Below are 18,976 nucleotides of genomic sequence, written 5' to 3'. Positions count from 1 at the left end.
CACCCTGGTGGTTGTTTGGCCTGAGGAGACCCAGCACTGGAGCCTACAGGCTGTTGGGTAAGGCTAGGTGTGAGGAGGAAATGGCAGCCTCCAGGAGGGCTCACACAATGAGTACTCATCAGAGCTGCCACTGCCAGTGTCTTTGTCCTGGCAATGAGCCACAGTCGCCCTCTGCCTCCACAGGAGACCCTCCAATACTAGCAGGTAGGTCTGGCCCAGTCTCTTTGGAGGTCACTCCTTTCTCCCGAGTCCTTGTGTGCACGAGACCTTGTGTGCATCCTCCAAGAGTGGAGTTTCTGTTTCTCCCAGTCCTATGGAATTCCTGCAGTCAAATCCTGCTGGCCTTCAAAACCAGATTCTCACAGGCTCCTCCTCACATTGTGGCTTCTTCTTTGTCTTTGGATGTAGAATATCCATTTTGGTAGGTTCCAGCAGGTTTTTTGTTTGTTTGTTTTTTGTCAGTTGTTGTTTAGTTAGCTGTGATTTTGGTGTTTTCCTAAGAAGAGGTGAGCTCACATCCTTCTACTCTGCCATCTTGTCTCCATCCTTATTAACTTCAATTTTTGTCAAATGTATGCTGATAGCTTCTCCCCATGTTTTCTTGTGGTCTCTGGTAGGTCCTTGGATGATGATTCTTTGAAGGAGGGGAGATGGTGTACCTTTTAGTCTGGGTCTAGGTGCAGTCCAAGTGCTCACAGCAAAAGTAAGCACATATGAAAAACTCAGTCATTCAGACCACGCGCCACTACTCCACACTGTGCCAACAGCCAACTGCCGATTTTGTTTTATTTTTTTCTAAAGCAAGCACTTCTCAAAGTTTACTGTAAAAGCCTCTTGGGAGAAAAATGGACATAAACACCTCAAAAAAGCATTGAAACAAAAGAAGTCATGGGATGCCAACATGTCAGAATATTATAGGTCACAATGGTCACAAGAGTATTGTATGGATCCAGGAATTAATAGACAAGGCAAGAAAAAAGTAGTTACTAGCATTGATTGTGGTTGTCTCTCTTGATAATGGGTTAATTTTGTTCTCTATGTGAGAAGTAAGCCAAAGACATTGTGATAGAGACCGTTATGCTCCTCTCCATTTCCCAGCCTCCTTTGCAGTTGGGCTGAGGTCATATAATTAGTTAAGGTCAATGAGATGTATCCAGAAATGATTGAAGCTGCTTCCATACCTGTTTTTTCAAACATCCTGTGTAATCTAACAGCTTTCTCTCTCGTTGCCCCTTGTGAATGTGGATGCCACGTTTTTCAGATACTGGTGGTAATTTGCAACAGCCTGGATCTCTGAATCACTCCTTAGAAGAGACAACCTTCAGCAAGCTAACCAACAGCAGCCTGTGACAGAAGCAAAAAATAAATATCTGTTGCATTAAAAAAAGAAAAAACCTGACCTTTTAAAAAAAAACCATAAAAATGATAAATCTATGTATTCCTGCCTCAGACAGTTGAAATACATTTTCAACTTATTTAAGTCTTTAAACATTCATTGGCTAGTCAATTTAAAAATGATCATTAAAAAGAAGCTGCATTATGTCTCGAAAAATATAACATGATTAGTTATCAGATCTCACGTATGAGAAAAATGATCCAAACAAGAAAATAATAAAAATAATTCCCCCAAAAAAGGCCATATGATTGATAGTCTGTTCATCTTTACTAGGTTTTCCAGGGCAATTTTGACAATGATACCCACAGAAAAAACGTCATCGACCCTCCTATCTATGCACGGCACATAAGGATCCTTCCTTGGTCCTGGTATGGGAGGATCACGCTGCGGTCTGAGCTGCTGGGCTGCACAGAGGAGGAGTGAGGAGATCCCACAGCCCACAACCCTCCTCCCTATTTCCCTAAAAGTATCTCCACGGAATGAACTCTGCAAAGTCTATCGGAAACTGAATGGAATTTTTCATGAAATTACGGTAGGCCATTAACTGTCTTCTTAAGGAGGTCTAAGCCTGCCTTTTCAAAGGTTTAATTTGATTTTTATCATTTAAATTTCTTAAGCAACATCACATTAGCTGTGAATTACTTTTCGCATTGTTTTCTGACTTCTTCATACTGGTTGAAATATATTAGGCAAAGAAAGTAGCACTCTTGATAGCAAGGGTAAAAAAAATCTCATAGTTATCAAATAAAAGCAAGAGTTGTTAGAGCTTTCATAATCAATACTCAACTTATTCTTATAAAAAGAATACTGCAATGTTAGCAATAAGTTTTTTTCCCTTCTGTAATGAATCTATATTATCCTAATTATTTCCCTGTGCCTGACAAACACTGTCAGAGTTTATAACCAAAATTTGAAGAAGAATCTGTAACATGCAATACTAACTGAAATTATAATTCTCATCTTACTTCTCTAATCAGAGATTATGTGATCTTTCTCTTAGTGCTATTCTATATATTATATATTGCCTGAATAAGTCCATACTTTTCCCAATTGACTTTTGTCCTATTACTTGCCTAAAAGAAGTATCATGTTTGTGTGTGTGTGTGTGTGTGTATATACACACGCACATATATATACACATATATATGAAACATGATTATCAGTAGATTGAGCATATTTAGTATCAGTAGATTGAATCTGCAATTCTCTTGTTTTTGAAGGAAGCTATAATATGTAATCTCCAAATATTTCCTTTATAAAGACCTCAATACTACCATTTTGCAAAATTAACAACAAAATCACATTATGTTTCTTTAAGACAAAATTTAAATCTTTGTTTTGATGGTATTTCCATAGCCTTTACTTTAAAATAATAGAAAAATTGTCTACTTTTTTTTTTAGCAAATATTGACATAGTGCTGCATAACTTGGCCAAGCATATTCATCATTTCTTTGTTCATCTCTGTACTTCCTGTGAAACTAGAATTTCATTGAGGTTTGAAATTAGTGGTGGTTTCTCAGGAAAGCACAGTGCATAGACATTTGTGAGAAGAGAAGTGTTTACTAATGACAAAAACCATTTTCAGGGTGAAAATTGATTTCTATCTATCTATTTTGCTTCAAAGGTCCTGAAAAAATAATAAGCAATTATCTTAATGATTTGTTATTGATAATGAGGTTTCATTGCCATTCTCTCAAATTAAGGCTCACACTGCCTCCATGAAAGTCCTCAACATCTAATTTATAAGCTTTACAAGTATTTGTTTTATAAGGCTTAGACACAGAATTACTGGGGTTTTAAATTGTGTCCTGAAAAAGAAAGTATGGTATGTGTACAAAACATTGACGTCCTGTGCAACACTGCTAAGTTCTTTTTTCCTTATTATTTGTGCTGCATAACAGAAGCCACTAGAATGTTGTTACTGTCTTGTCTGTCCATGTGTTAACAGCATTTCTTGATGATGTATATATGGAGTGGTCTTCAATCATAGTGAATTTAAAGAGAAAGTCAATCAATCATAATGGCATTTTTAATAAGAGCAAAATTAGGACTGGCTGGCCACGTATTTGTCCTATGCCCACATGCTTTCTACTTCAGGCTCTTATTATAAAATTGTTGTTTTGAAGCATCTGAAATGGTGATCAGTTTTTAGCATCTTTCTTTCAAAAACAAAATTGCCATGCCATCAATAAATATCATCTTTTTAAGATAACTTTAAATTAGGAATTTAAGTATTTTTAATTTGCTAAATTTTAAGGTCATGTTACAAATAATTGCTTAGGTCCCAAGCTATACACACACTCACTATGTAGCCAATGGCCCTTATTTCTTTAAAGATTTACTGTCCCACCAAATTTCTAGCCATTTTCTCTTGCAGGTTATGCACAATTCTTGATTCTTTTCAGAGTCCTTAAAATTATGAGTAATTTTTTGTAATGATTTACTTTCTCAAAATTATTCATGGATTCTTATGATGTTTGTTTTAATTTTATTTTACTGGTAGTTTTTTTAAAAAAAATTTTTCAAAGGGAGTTTGTTAAAATTTTGTTACCTTTTAGAAATACATACAAATGGCTTTCTGTTGCTTGTGCATTTTCTCTCTGCTCTATATGTTTTTCACCAACAGGACATATCGTGGGCTATCTCTTTATCCCATGATGCCCCAAATTAATGACAACAAAGGGATTCCCACATGTGGAAATGTTAATAATTATTGTGAAATAGTATGTAGCTTTTGTGTCATTTGTATCAATGACAAAGTGAAGCAAATTTATTTAAATTCACAGTAAAACAAGGAAACTCTCATAAGAACAAGGCACAGAAGAATCACCTAGCCTTCACCATATTAAGTAACTATAATATGCTAATTTTATAATCTATGAAATTACAATTTTAAACATATCCAGTTTATCTATGTCTTATTAAAAGCATTTATCATAATCACTAATTCTAATTTTAGGGTTGACTTTCTCTTTCTGAATGGCTTCATAAGGGTTTATGTGAATTTTGAAGACTTAAGGTACTAGTCAACAAATTATGAAATATAATATTCACTGCTGGCATCTGATGTGTCAGTAAGTACAGAAATAACAAAGACACAACCTTTGCAAACTTTCAAGCTGTGTAATACTCTAATGTTGGTTTTTTTCTTTGTATATATACTTAAATCATGTAGGATGTTATAAAATCAGTATGACCTTGTCTAGTCTTCAAAGTTAAAATAAACTTTTGAAAATCTGGGATACTTTACTTTTGAAGCAGTTGTAATCAAACACATTTGTAAGAACACACAAATTGTCTGAATGTCAATACCCACTACTCCTCTTAACTACATGCTGGTTTACTTTTTCTTTATACAGAAAAATGAAACAAGCACAGAAAAAAAAAAGGAACTCACAATAGCCTTCAAATGTACATTGATATCAGCCAAATTGGCCTCTCAAAACTTATTAAAATGTGTGCATTTCTCCTGCTTTTAGCTGTGGACATTTTATTGGAATACTAATAACCCAGTCAGTCATTTTTTTGTCTCATGCATATTTAAAGTCTTGTGCTCCAGGATTGATCTGCCTATTGGTAAACAGATGCTATTGCTGTTATTTCTATTGTTTAAGTACATGATTCTCAGGAGTATAATGAAGAGACCTAGTCAATAGTAAGCAATAACACAAACACTAATAGTATATTTATCCATGTAACTTTAGCTGCTGCTTAAAGACAATCAATCATAACACTTGGCTTCTTCATAAACCCTGTTTCAGCCTCTCTGAAAGTCACTGGTAAAATATTGAGTCTGAGTACTTCCTACTTTTAAGATATTTTCTTAAGATTCAAAACATTTAGGGAAAAAAATGAGATATTAAATGTTGACTCAGTTGTGCTTCAGTGAATCTCTGATAGTTCTCATATTAACATATATGTTTATGTATTCATACATGTTCCTATTTAACTGCATTTTAATGTGAATCGTTCAACAGGGTTCCATTGTTTGCCTAATTTTCACACACAAGCACACACAAATGTGTTTATATTAAATACAAGCAATTATATATATCTTTTTTCAATAAGGCCAATAAAGAATTATGACAACATCTATATAGGATAAAAAGTCATTGTGATGATAACAGAATAATTATTCAACAGAAAATTTTCAACTATGAGACTTGTAAAATTACTGGTTCAAGAACATTTCCAAGGAGGAAAGTCTGATCCTGTGGAAGTTGGACTTTAAAAATCTACTAAAGGTAACTTCATGAATGGAAAATATTCTCTCTATAACCGAAAATTTTAAAACATACAGCACTTCAGCTTTGAGTACATGATTTTAAGTGGAGATTTTGATAAATAAACATTAATTTTTACTGTTAGAAGCGCCTTGCTCTCTCTCTTCCCAAAGACTAGTTTAAAACAATATTAACAATAGAGTTAGTGTGTTACTTATTTGTGAAAAATATTGCCACAAAGGTTTCTTTGAGATGCAAAAGGACCCTCTCACCTGAGCAGTTAAAGTGGAGGATTAAACCACTTTGCTGATGGAGAAATAGCTGAACTACCCTGAAAGAGAATGCATTGTCATTGTCCTTACAAAGAAAGAATACCTAGGGTAAGTAGCAACTTTTCCATTGGTTTTGAAGGGGGAAACAGGATTCCTTGATTCTACTGCAGTAAGTAGCTATGATCCCTATTGGATATTTCAACATTGCCACCAAATAAAGTATTTTCCACAGTAGGCAAATGGCACTTACTCAAAGACTTATTTCTGTTAGATGAATTTGGTAGCAGAAATAGGAAAAAATTTTTGGAAAAAACCTCATTTAGTTGTTTTTGCATATCTTGGCAGGAGTTGACTGAGCCATTTTGAAAGCACTAATGCTGTGGAAATATGGCATAGGAGCATCAACAAATGGTCATCACATGACATGATTAAGCATTGCATAGGTGACTGCCTCTAATTTAATTTTAACATCCTCAAGGGCATGAACCACACTCTTCCATATTTTCCATATTTATGTAAAATCCCCATAGTACCATTCATATGCCCACATAAAAATATGTTAATAATGATGATGAATGGTGACATAAGCTCAACCTGCTGCCACCTGGGAAAAAAGTAGTGGTAGTGAGACTGATGGTGCATTCAAACAATACATCCCCCACGACCAGTGTGGAAACAGCTTTGAGAGAACTTCCCTAGGCATCAGGCCAAAACACTGTAGAAGATTAACCAGAAGACTACTGGGAGTAGGCTTCATGCATATGACACAGAAGGAATATTTTCAGCGATAAATGACTTAAATGACAAATTAAACATAGATTTACACATATTTTATAATATTCCCACTTTTATAAATGTAAAGAAAAAAATAATGAAAAGGACTTGCCTTTCAGGAAGAGAACCATAGTGGGCCAGCAGCTCTGGAAGAGATAATTAGTACAGCATTTCTCAAGGCCAATGGCATTTTCCACCTGGACCTGGGAAAGAATTAAACAGTATATCACAAAGGAAGCACTAAATAATCAACTTCAAGAGTTTAACTTCCTCAGTTCTCAAGTTTTAGGTAATGATAGGGATTTTTAATTTTTTTAACAATAGAAGCATCCTGCTATGATCTGAAGTTATGTCCTCCCACAAATTCATATGTTGAAATCCTAACCCCCAAATGTGATGGTATAGTAGGTTGGGACTATGGTGTAGGGGATTAGTTCGTGAGAGTGAAACCCTCATGAATGGAATTAGTGCTCTCATAACAGAGCCCCCTTAGAGCTCCTCATCCCCTTCTACCCAGTAAAACATTAGCTATGAACCTGCAAGCTGACCCTCACCAGAAAGCAACCATGCTGGTATCTTGAACTTCGACTTCACAGCTTCGAGAACTGTGAGCCATGAGTTTCTGTTGTTTATAAGTTAGCCTGCCTATAGTATTTAGTAATAGCAGCCCTAATAGACTAAGACACATCTCAGAAAGGAATCTGTTTTTAGTGGTATAAATACCTTGATAAGTTGCTCGGGATGTGGACCTATAAACAATAGTAAAATGTTTTTCAAATTTCCAGTGGAGAGAAATTGGTGGGTAAGGACTAATATTTCTTTGTTTAATTAAATACATTAGGCAAGGAGAAGAGCAGAGGGGAAGGGAAGGGAGGAATAAGTCCACTGTAAAGGTTCTTTCATGAAACATTTTTATTTCACTTATATTCCTGTGTATATATGTATTCTTGATCACCATGCTAATTATTGTTCTTACTCTGAAACAGCCATTAAAAGTTTGAAAGCCACTGCAGTAGGGTCCCTGAACAGTTTTCTAAACATATGGTACCTCTTGGCTGACAGGTATGCTGGTGGCCCAATGTGAGTTTAGAGCCAGAATTGGAGGGATCCTGTTAATAGGAGGCTTTTAGAGGCTGGATAGGGACAGAGGAGGCATGTGGTGTTGGAGGTCTAAGAGACTTTAAGAAAACAAATAAAGATACTATACAGAGAATTGTGTGAAGTTTTTCTTTGTGGTGGGAAAAGCCCTTTGTCCTTTTCCCCTTAAAATATTCTAATAAAATAAGTTTTTTCCTCTTCCATTTCATTGTTAGGGAAGATGCACCCAGGTGTTGAATACAGCCCGAAGGTGGATTTGTAGCATGAGCAGAGGCTGCCTGTGGGGACCTGGCACTTGGGGGATTAAATAAACTGCAGATTTACATATTAGTTTGTTCTTTTGAATAGACATTGATGCTTTTTTTTTAATGGATTTTTCTACAGTCACTTCTAGTTTAGAAGTCCATAATCTGATTCCCACCACACCATGAATCTAAACTTTTAAGCCTTTCAGAAACTCATACTACTAATTCCATGCTTGAGTTTTCCTACCTAAACCTAATATCACAAATACCTATAACTCCAAATGACAGCATTAGACTGTATTTCATGACCTGTAAAATATTGAAATGTTTTCCCTTTCACTGGAGATATAAAAGCTAAATTCTTTCATAAATAACACTGTAGAAACTACTAAATTAATATTAAGAGAAGATTAAGATTAACCAACCTCTTTTAAAAATCCTTCTTTGAATACAATCATACCTCAAGAAACAAGAAAAATCTCAAATAAACAACCTAACCTACACCTAAAGCAATCAGAGAAAGAAGAATAAATGAAACCCAAAGTTAGTAGAAGGAAAGAAACCATAAAGATCAGAGCAGAAATCAATGAAATAGAGACAAAGAAAACAATAGAAAACATCAATAAAACTATTAGCTAGTTCTTTGAGAAGATAAACAAAGTTGATAAACCTTTAGCCAGACTCATCAAGAAAAAATGGGAGAGGACTCAAATCAATAAAATTAGAAATGAAAAAGGAGATGTTATAACTGACACCATAGAAATACAAAGAATCATAAGAGACTACTACAAGCAACTCTATGCCAATACAATGGACAACCTGGAAAAAATGGACAAATTCTCAGAAAGGTACAGTCCCTCAAGACTGAACCAGGAAGAAAGAAAATATGAACAGACCAATCACAAGTAATGAAATTGAAACTGATTAAAATCTTCCAACAAATGAAAGTCCAGGACCAGATGGCTTCACAGGCGAATTCAAACATTTAGAGAAGATCTAACACCTATCCTTCTTAAACTCCTCCAAAAAATAACAGAGGCAGGACCACTCCCAAACCCATTCTATGAGGCCACCATCACCCTGATACCAAAACCAGACAAAGATATCACCAGAAAAAGAAAATTACAGGCAAATATCAGTGATGAACATAGATGCAAAAGTCCTCAACAAAATACTAGCAAACAGAATCCAACAACACATTAAAAGGATTATACACCATGATCAAGTGGGATTTATCCCAGGGATGCAAGGATTCTTCAATATACACAAAAGTGATACACCACATTAACAAACGGAAGAATAAAAACCATATGATCATCTAAATAGATGCAGAAAAAGCTTTTGACAAAATTGAATATGCATTTATGATAAAAACTCTCCAGAAAGTGGGCACAGAGGGAACCTACCTCAATATAATAAAGGTCATATATGAAAAATCCACAGCTAACATCATACTCGGGGGGGAAAACTGAAAGCATTTCCTTGAAGATCAAGAAGAAGAAAAGGATGTCCACTCTCACCACTTTTATTCAACATAGTTTTGGAAGTCCTAACCATGGCAATCAGAGAAGAAAAAGAAATAAAAGGAATACAACGTGGAAAAGAAGAAGTAAAACTGTCACTGTTTGCAGATGACATGATACTATACATAGAAAATCCTAAAGATGCCACCAGAAAACTACTAGAGCTAATGAATGAATTTAGTAAAGTTGGAGGATACAAAGTTAATATACAGAAACCTGTTGCATTCCCATAAACCAACAATGAAAGATCAGAAAGAGAAATTAAGGAAACACTCCCATTTACCATTGCATCAAAAAGAATAAAATACCTAGGAATAAACGTACATAAGGAGGCAAAAGACCTGTACTCAGAAAACTATAAGACACTGATGAAAGAAATCAATGGTGATGCAGACAGATGGAGAGATATACCATGTTCTTGGATTGGAAGAATAAATATTGTCAAAATGACTATACTATCCAAAGCAATCTATGGATTCAGTGCAATCCCTTTCAAATTACCAACAGCATTTTTCACAGAATTAGAACAAAAAAATTTTACAACTTGTATGAAACACAAAAGACCCTGAATAGCCAAATCAATCTTGAGAAAGAAAAACGAAGCTGGAGGAATCAGGCACCCTGACTATAAACTATACTACAAAGCTACAGTCATCAAGACACTATGGTACTGGCACAAAAACAGAAATACACAGCAGTGGAACAGGATAGAAAGTCCAGAGATAAACCCACACAACTATGGTCACCTAATCTATTACAAAGGAGGCAAGAATATACAATGGAGAAAAGAGAGCCTCTTCAGTAAGTGGTGCTGGGAATACTGGACAGCTACATGTAAAAAAATATGAAATTAAAACACTCCCTAACGTCATACACAAAAATAAACTCAAAATGGGTTAAAGACCTAAATGTAAGGCCAGACACTGTAAAACTCTTAGAGAAAAACATAGGCAGAACACTCGGACATAAATCACAGCAAGATCTTTTTTCATCCACCTCCTAGAGTAATGAAAATAAAAATAAACAAATGGGATCTAATTAAACTTAAAAGCTTTGGCACAGAAAAGGAAACCATAAACAAAGCAATAAGACACCCCCCAGAATGGGAGAAAATATTTGCAAACAATGCAACTGACAAGGGATTAATCTCCAAAATATACAAACAGCTCATAAAGCTCAATATCAAAAAATAAACAACCCAATCAAACCATGGGTGGAAGATCTAAATAGACATTTTTCCAAAGAAGATATACAGATGTCTAAAAATCACATGAAAAGATGCTCAACATCACTAATTATCAGAGAAATGCAAATCAAAACTATAATGAGGCATCACCTCACACCGGTCAGAATGGCCATCATCAAAAACTCTACAAGCAATAACTGCTGGAGATGGTGTGGAGAAAAGGGAACCCTCCTACACTGTTGATGGGAATGTAAAGTGGTACAGCCACTATGGAGAACAGTATGGAGGTTCCTTAATAAACTAAAAATAGAATTACCATATGACCCAACAATCCCACTCATAGACATATACCTGGAGAAAACCATAATTCAAAGAGATACATGCACCCCAATGCACTATTTACAATAGCCAAAATGTGGAAGCAACCTTAATGTCCATCAACAGATGAATGGATAAAGAAGATGTGGTACATATATACAATGGAATATTACTCAGCCATAAAAAAGAATGAAATAATGGGTAGACCTAGAGATGGTCATACTGAGTGAAGTAAGTCAGACACAGAAAGACAAATATCATCTGATATTGCTTATATGTGGAATCTAAAAAAAAGTGTATAAATGAACTTAGTTACAAAACAGAAATAGAGTCACAGATGTAGAAAACAAACTTATGGTTACCAGGGGATAAGGGGAGGCAGGGATAAATTGGGAGATTGGAATTGAAATATACACACTACTATATATAAAATAGCTAACTAATAAGAACCTACTGTATAGCACAGGGAACTCTACTCAATAATCTGTAATGGCCTATATGGGAAAAGAATCTAAAAAAAGAGTGGATATACATATCTGTATAACTGATTAACTTTGGTGTATACCTGAAACTAACACAACATTGTAAATCAACTATACCCCAATAAAAATTTTTAAATAAATAGTGTAAAATGGGGAAAAACTCAATTAATTCATAATACATTGTTTCTGCCTTTTATTCAGCAGCACTATTTTTGAAGGTAATAGTTAAAACCCATCAATAAGAATAGCAATAAAACATTACTTAAGGGAAATTTCCTGCACATCCTAAAATATATATATATATTCCCTGGAAGCTGAAGTCATTTGTGTTTTATTTACTTGTTTGGTGTTTTTAACTGTTCTGAATTGCAGACATTGAAATTTCGATATAAATTGTGTTTAACATACCTAAATCCTTCTAAACTATCTATTTGAATAAAATCTTGTAATAGCAAGTTCCATGGGAAAAAAAAAATCCTTCTTTGAGGAAAATTTAAGAACTATGCAAGGTTCTGGAAATACAAAGATGCAAAGACTCTGACTTTCAGGAGCTCACAGTCTGGAGGGTGGGAGTGGGGGTGGGGGGAGACAAGGAAGCCAATAATCATATTGGGTGCTGTGACAAAAATATGCTCGAAGTGCAAAGAGAACACAAGGACTCACACCAGTAAATGAAGTAGGTCAGGCAAAGCACCCTGGGGGAGGGGACATCTGAAATGACATCAAAACTGTCTAAATTAATACTCGTGACCCCTGAAACCTCCAATTTACTATTCATGACAACTCTAGGAAGAACTGATTAACATTTCCTCTTTGGAAGAGGAGAAAGAAAAGCTAAAAGAGGTTAGGAGATTTGCCCAAGATATAGGGCGCTGATCTGTACCTAGATCTGTTGATATCCTACTGCAATACCCTTTTCCTTTTTTTAAGTCAAAGGCTGCTGAAAATGTGTTTCGTTACATACTGGTACTTAACAGGAATGATTTGCCTCCAAACGAGCAGTTATTGTTTATTTTGCAACTTTGCATATTATCCTAAATAATTGAATACACCAGTACCTTTCTTTTTTTTTTTTTTTTTTTTTTTTTCCTGTGGTACGCGGGCCTCTAACTGTTGTGGCCTCTCCCGTTGCGGAACACAGGCTCCGGACGCGCAGGCTCAGCAGCCATGGCTCACAGGCCTAGCCGCTCCGCGGCATGTGGGATCTTCCCGGATCAGGGAACGAACCCGTGTCCACTGAATCGGCAGGCGGACTCAAAACCACTGCGCCACCAGTGAAGCCCTAACGTAGTTTTTGAAATAACTCATTACTGGGTGAGGTGTTGCTCATCACACGAATATATGAGGAAAGATCCTCAAATGATGAACAGCTAATGACTACTGTAAGATATTTCATAGCATCGATTTTTTAAAAGGAGAATAATAAACCCCAAATGTCAAAGTATCTACTATCCCAAGACACAGTAAATAGCCTATCCTCATGTGTACAGCATGAGAAGGTTAATGTAATAATCAAAACATTTATATTTAAGAAAATTTTGAGAATAGCATTCAATAGATAAGAGAAACCACAGGTATCTTCAATTTTTTAAAAAGAATTCCAAGTAACACACAAAAAAACATAAAACCACCTCTTCCTGAGTTCTAGTACCCCATATTTATGAGTTAACATACTCTTGACTAGAAGAGTAGCTGAGTAGTGCACAATATCTTAGGAAATCAAGCATGTGTACTAACACAATTTAAGGAATCAACTTCTTAACAATAAATAGTTGGCATTATCTTTTTCATCCCCTGGTGACTTTTCAATTAGTAGAATTAGGAGCTTAACCAGTGACTGATAACCCTGTGCAACCTCATGATATCAGTAAATGAAATTTCTATAGCTTGATTTAAATAGTCAATTCTCTGTCAATGATTCATCAGTGAACCAGAATAAGCTGAAAGAATCTTAGACAACTAGAATTAAGGGACCATCAACTCTGGGATGCATTTGTTTAAATGTTTAATTCCCTAGGTTGCATTCATCCAATATCTAAATGTGTTCAAGAAAAGGTAGTATAACCTAAGTAAGTCTTTAGTATTTCTAATGACCAATGAATCTTACCCCTAATATTTGAATTATATCCTTGATAAAGCTGAAATCATATATTTCACTAAAATCAGAAAACTGGTAGTTACGGTCTTTTTGTGATTACTCTGTTTTTGCCCTCTCAGTTCTCGTTAGTGTTTTTTAAATCTACTCAATATTTTAGATAATCTTCTGAAAATATAAGGCCTCAAACTGGATAAGGCACATTGAATACAGTGAAAAGATCATTTATGATCCTTATCTTGTTTATCTTTTTAGTAGGCTTATTTTACAGTAGCACCTATAAGCTTGAAAGATGTTCAGTCTGTAGTCTAATATGAGTACCTGATTTATCTCTAATGCATTTCTGCACATTAACTTATTCTAGGTCTTGGTTTGGGCCAATATTCTTTTCCTTATTAAGCACATTGTCATATATGCATTCCTATTTCTTTTTTAAAAAACATTTTCACGGTAAATAATGATTTGAAACCTGTGCTGCAGGCACTCTCTCATCTAAGAAATAATTTGAGTCTACTAAAGGCAAAACAAAAAGACTCATGAAAATATCAAGGGTGAAATTTATGTCCATGGCATCTGTGTACGGTCAAATAGATTGTGCCATGCACAAAGGAGACAGGCCAAGGGATGTGAGTGAAGCCTGAAGTCTAGCCTCTTTTCCATTTGGCAAGCTCAAACCCTGAGGAAGATCTGTCCACAGAAAGTGACTTTGTGTGTATCATATTCCCACAAGAGGCACTTTCGCTAATTTTAATTAGCATCTTATATTCTGGGGATAGAGGCTTGATTAGTTTCAATGCCCAACTACCACTTTTATTAAGCCAATCTTCCAGTATAGGAGACTATTATTATTTTACATTTTTGTAATATATTTAGCATATTCTAAATATTTCCTACCCTACTATAACCTTAAGCATAAAAATGAAAATTCAAGGTTTTGCTTCAATCTCCCCTCCACTGATGGTACTACAGATTACAAGTTGCACCTAAAATGGGTATGGAGGTCCTCTTTTTCCACCCCTTACTCCTGCATTTAAAAATGGCTAGAATAGGGGAGTGGCCACAATGGCAGAGTAGAAAGACCCTGAATTCACCTCCTTTCATGAGCAAATGAAAATTGCAACTATCTGCAGAACAAACATTGATGAAAAAGACTAGAAACTACCAGAAAAGATTTTCTACAACTAAAGACATAAAGAAGGAACTACAAGGAGATGGGTAGGAGGGACAGACTTGTGATATAATCAAATGCCATACCCTCCCGGTGGGTGACCCACAAACTGGAGAATAATTATATTGCAGAGGTTCTCCCACAGGAGTGAGAGTTCTGAGCCCCATATCAGGATCCCCAGCCCAGGGGCCCAGCACAGGGAAGACAAGCCTCCAGAACATTCAGCTTTGAAGGCTAGTGGCGCTTAACTGAAGGAGCCTCATTGGACTGGGGAAAAGAGAGACTTCACTCTTAAAGGGTACATGCAAAATCCACATGCACCAGATCCCAGCGAAAAAGCAGCAATTTGATAGGAGCCTGGGCCAGACCTACCTGCTGATCTAGGAGAGTCTCCTGGTGAGATGGGGGTTGGGGGGTTGAGGCAGCTGTGGCTCGCCCTAGGTACTTATACAATGGTGGCAGACATATTGGGGAACATTCAAACACATGAACACGGCTATTGGCAGCTGCCATCTTGGCTCATCAGACCAAGATGTGACCCCACCCAACAACCTGTGCTGGGATGCCTCAGGCCAAACAGGAAGCAGACAGGCTTCCTAAAGACGACATGCCCCTAGACACGGTCCTGCCCACCAGACAGGGCCAAGGCCCAGCTCCACTCTCCAATGAGCAGGCACCAGCCCTTCCCAACAGGAAACCTGCACAGGCCAATAGACCAACATCATCCTCCAGGGGGCAGACACCAGAAGCATAAAAATTATGATCCCACAGCCTGCCAGACCCTATCCTGGGACCAACTGGGCCCTGGCCCTGCCCACCAGCAGGCCAACAAAACCTTTGGGACACCCCAGAACCCAAAGCCAACTGTGTGAAGAACCTCCCCCTCAACCAACAATCTGAAATGAGCTCTGAGATCCGTGGGCCCTGCAGCCAGACTCCAGGTACCAGCTCTGCCTGCCAGGAGTCTGGCAAAATCCCCAGGATCTACCTTCATCTGTCAGTGGGTGGGCAATAGCCCCAGAGTCTTAGGAACTCTTACCACCCACCAGTGAGCCAGCACTAGCCCCAGAGCCCTGTAGGGTTCTGCAACCAGCTATCTCATGACCAGGACACACTAAACAGCAGGCAGCAGCATCCATACAAGGTAGGGCCTGGCAACCAACTGGACTAGGAACCAACCAAACCTACCAGACCACCCACATGGTCAGCCCATCACATCAGAAGGACCCATGCAACCCTCTTAGGGGGAACCCCTAGAGTATACTGCTTGGGGAGTAAGGGGAGTGAACTGCTGGGATGCATAGGACATCTCCTACACAAGGCCACTTCTCCAAAGTTGAGAAATATAACTAAACTACCACATAAAAATACAAATAGCAACTTAGATAAAATGAGGCAGCAGAGGAAAATATTTCAGATAACGGAACAAGATAAAACCCTGGAACAATTAACTGACGTGGAGATAGGCAGTGTACCCAAGAAAGAGTTCAAAGTAATGATCATAAAGATGATCAAAGAACTCTGGAGAATGGATGCACAGAGCAAGAAGTTAGAAGTTTTTAACAAAGTATTAGAAAATATAAATAACCACCAGAGATGAAGAATACAATAATCGAAATGAAAAATACACTAGAGGAATCAATAGTAGACTAAGGATTCAGAAGAACGCATCAGTGAGCTGGAAGACAGAGTAGTGGAAATCACTGCCACTGAACAGAAAAAAGAATGAAATGAAAACAATTTAAGAGACCTCTGTGAAAACATCAAGCACACTATAATATTCACATTATAGGGATCCCAGAAGGAGACAATAGAGAGAAAGAGCCTGAGAAGATATTTAAAGAGATAATAGTTGAAAACCTCCCCAGTATGGAAAAGGAAACAGTCACCCAAGTCCAGGAAGCACAGAGAGACCCATGCAGGATTAACCCAAAGGGGAACACACCAAGACACACGGTAATCAAAATGACAAAAATTAAAGAAAGAATATTAAAAGCAGCAAAGGAAAAGCAACAAATAACAAACAAGGGAACTCCCATAAGTCTATCAGCTGATTTTCCAACAGAAACTCTGTAGGCCAGAAGGGAGTGGCACCATATATTTAAAGTGATGAAAGGGAAAAACCTACAACAAAGAATGCTGTACCCACCAAGGCTCTCATTCAGATTTGATGGAGAAATCAAAAGCTTTACAGACAAGCAAAAGCTAAAAGAATTCAGCACCACCAAACCAGCTTTACAATTGTCAAAGGAAATTCTCTAGGAGAAAGAAAAGACTGAAACTAGAAACAGGAAAATTACAAAATGAAAAAGCTCACTGGTAAAGGCAAACATACATCAAAGGTAAGAAATCATCCACAGACAAAGCCAGTAGGGAGGTTTAAAGACAAAAGTAGTAAAATCTTCTGTAACCAAAATAAGCGCTTAAGGGATACACAAAACATTCAGATGTAAATTATGATATCAAAAACAGTAATCGTGGGACTTCCCTGGCGGTCCAGTGGTTAAGACTGCGCTCCCAAAGCAAGGGGCATGGGATCAATCCCTGGTTGGGGAACTAAGATCCTGCATGCCACTCGTCATGGTCAAAACAAACAAACAAAGAAACAAAAACAACCAAAAAAAACCCCACAGTAATTGTGAGAAAAGAAAATACAAATGCAGTGTTTTAAAATGCAATTTAAATTAAGAGATCAGCAACTTAAAAAAATCACGTATATGTATAGAGAGCTATACAAATACCTCATGATAACTGCAAACCAAAAATCTATAATAGCTATACACACACAAAAAAAGAAAAAGGAATCCAAACATAACACTGATAGTCATCAAATCACAAGAGAAGAGAACAAAAGAAGAAAGGGGGAAGAAAAGACCTACAAAAACCAATCCACAACGATTAACAAAATGGCAATAAGAACATATATATCAATAATTACCTAAATGGAAATGGACGAAATGCTCCAACCAAAAGACACACAGAGGCTGACTGGTTATGAAAACAAGACCTGTATCTAAACTTCCCACAAGAGACTCAGTTCAGATCTAGAGACACATACAGACTGAAAGTGAGGAGAGAGAAAAAGGTATCTCATACAAATGGAAATCAAAAGAAAGCTGGAGTAGCAATACTTATATCAGACAAATAGACTTTAAAATAAAGAAGGTTACAAGAGACAAAATACACTACATAATGATCAAGGGATCAATCCCAGAAAAAGATGTGGCAATTGTAAATATATATGCACCCAACATAGAAGCACCTCAATATATAAGGCAAATATGAACAGCCATAAAAGGAAAATCAATAGTAACACAATAACAGTGGGGGACTTTAACACCCCACTTACATCAATGGACAGATTATCCAGAGAGAAAATCAATAAGGAAACACAGGCCTTAAATGACACATTAGACCAGATGGACTTAATTGATATTTAAAGAGCATGCCATTCAAAAGCTGCAGAATACACATTCTTCTCAAATGCACATGGAACATTCTCCAGGATAAATCACATGCTAGGCCACAAAACACACCTCAGTGAGTTTAAGAAATGTGAAATCATATCAAGCCTCTTTTCCGACCACAATGCTATGAGATTAGAAATCAACTACAAGAGGGCTTCCCTGGTGGCATAGTGGTTGAGAGTCCGCCTGCTGATGCAGGGGACACGGGTTCATGCCCCAGTCTGGGAAGATCCCACATGCCACGGAGCGGCTGGGCCCGTGAGCCATGGCTGCTGAGCCTGCACGTCCAGAGCCTGTGCTCCACAACAGAAGAGGCCACAACAGTGAGAGGCCCGCGTACCACAAAAAAAAAAAAAAAAAAATTACAAGAAAAAACTGCAAAAAAAACACAAACACGTGGAGGCTAAACAATATGCTACTAAACAACAAGTTGATCACTGAAGAAATTGAAGAGGAAATCAAAAAATAACTAGAGACAAATGAACACAAAAACCCAATGATCCAAAATGTATGGGAGGCAACAAAATCAGTTCTGAGAGGGAAATTTATGGCAATACAAGCTTACCTCATGAAACAAGAAAAACACAAACAACCTAAACTTACATCTAAAGCAACTAGAGAAAGAAGAACAAACACAACCCAAAGTTAGTAGAAGGAAAGAAATCATAAAGATCAGAGCAGAAATAAGTGAAATAGAGCCTAAAAAAAAAAAAAAAAACACTAGAAAA

General features: G+C 36.9%; 1 protein-coding gene across 3 annotated transcripts in view; it reads left to right on the top strand.

Moving 5' to 3' along the window:
* Positions 1-4,637, top strand: part of EDIL3 (EGF like repeats and discoidin domains 3) — a 429,794-nt gene extending 425,157 nt beyond the window's left edge. For all 3 annotated transcript variants that reach the window (XM_019929732.3, XM_073802274.1, XM_019929733.3), the window contains one exon: positions 1,670-4,637. In XM_019929732.3, the coding sequence (XP_019785291.1) occupies positions 1,670-1,819 (150 nt within the window). In that variant the 3' untranslated portion in view covers positions 1,820-4,637. The remainder of the gene's footprint in view (positions 1-1,669) is intronic.
* The last annotated feature ends 14,339 nt before the right edge of the window (positions 4,638-18,976 follow it).

Source organism: Tursiops truncatus, chromosome 3 (assembly GCF_011762595.2).
Source record: "Tursiops truncatus isolate mTurTru1 chromosome 3, mTurTru1.mat.Y, whole genome shotgun sequence".
Taxonomy (NCBI): Eukaryota; Metazoa; Chordata; class Mammalia; order Artiodactyla; family Delphinidae; genus Tursiops; species Tursiops truncatus.
This window is presented reverse-complemented; position numbering and strand designations above follow the sequence as displayed.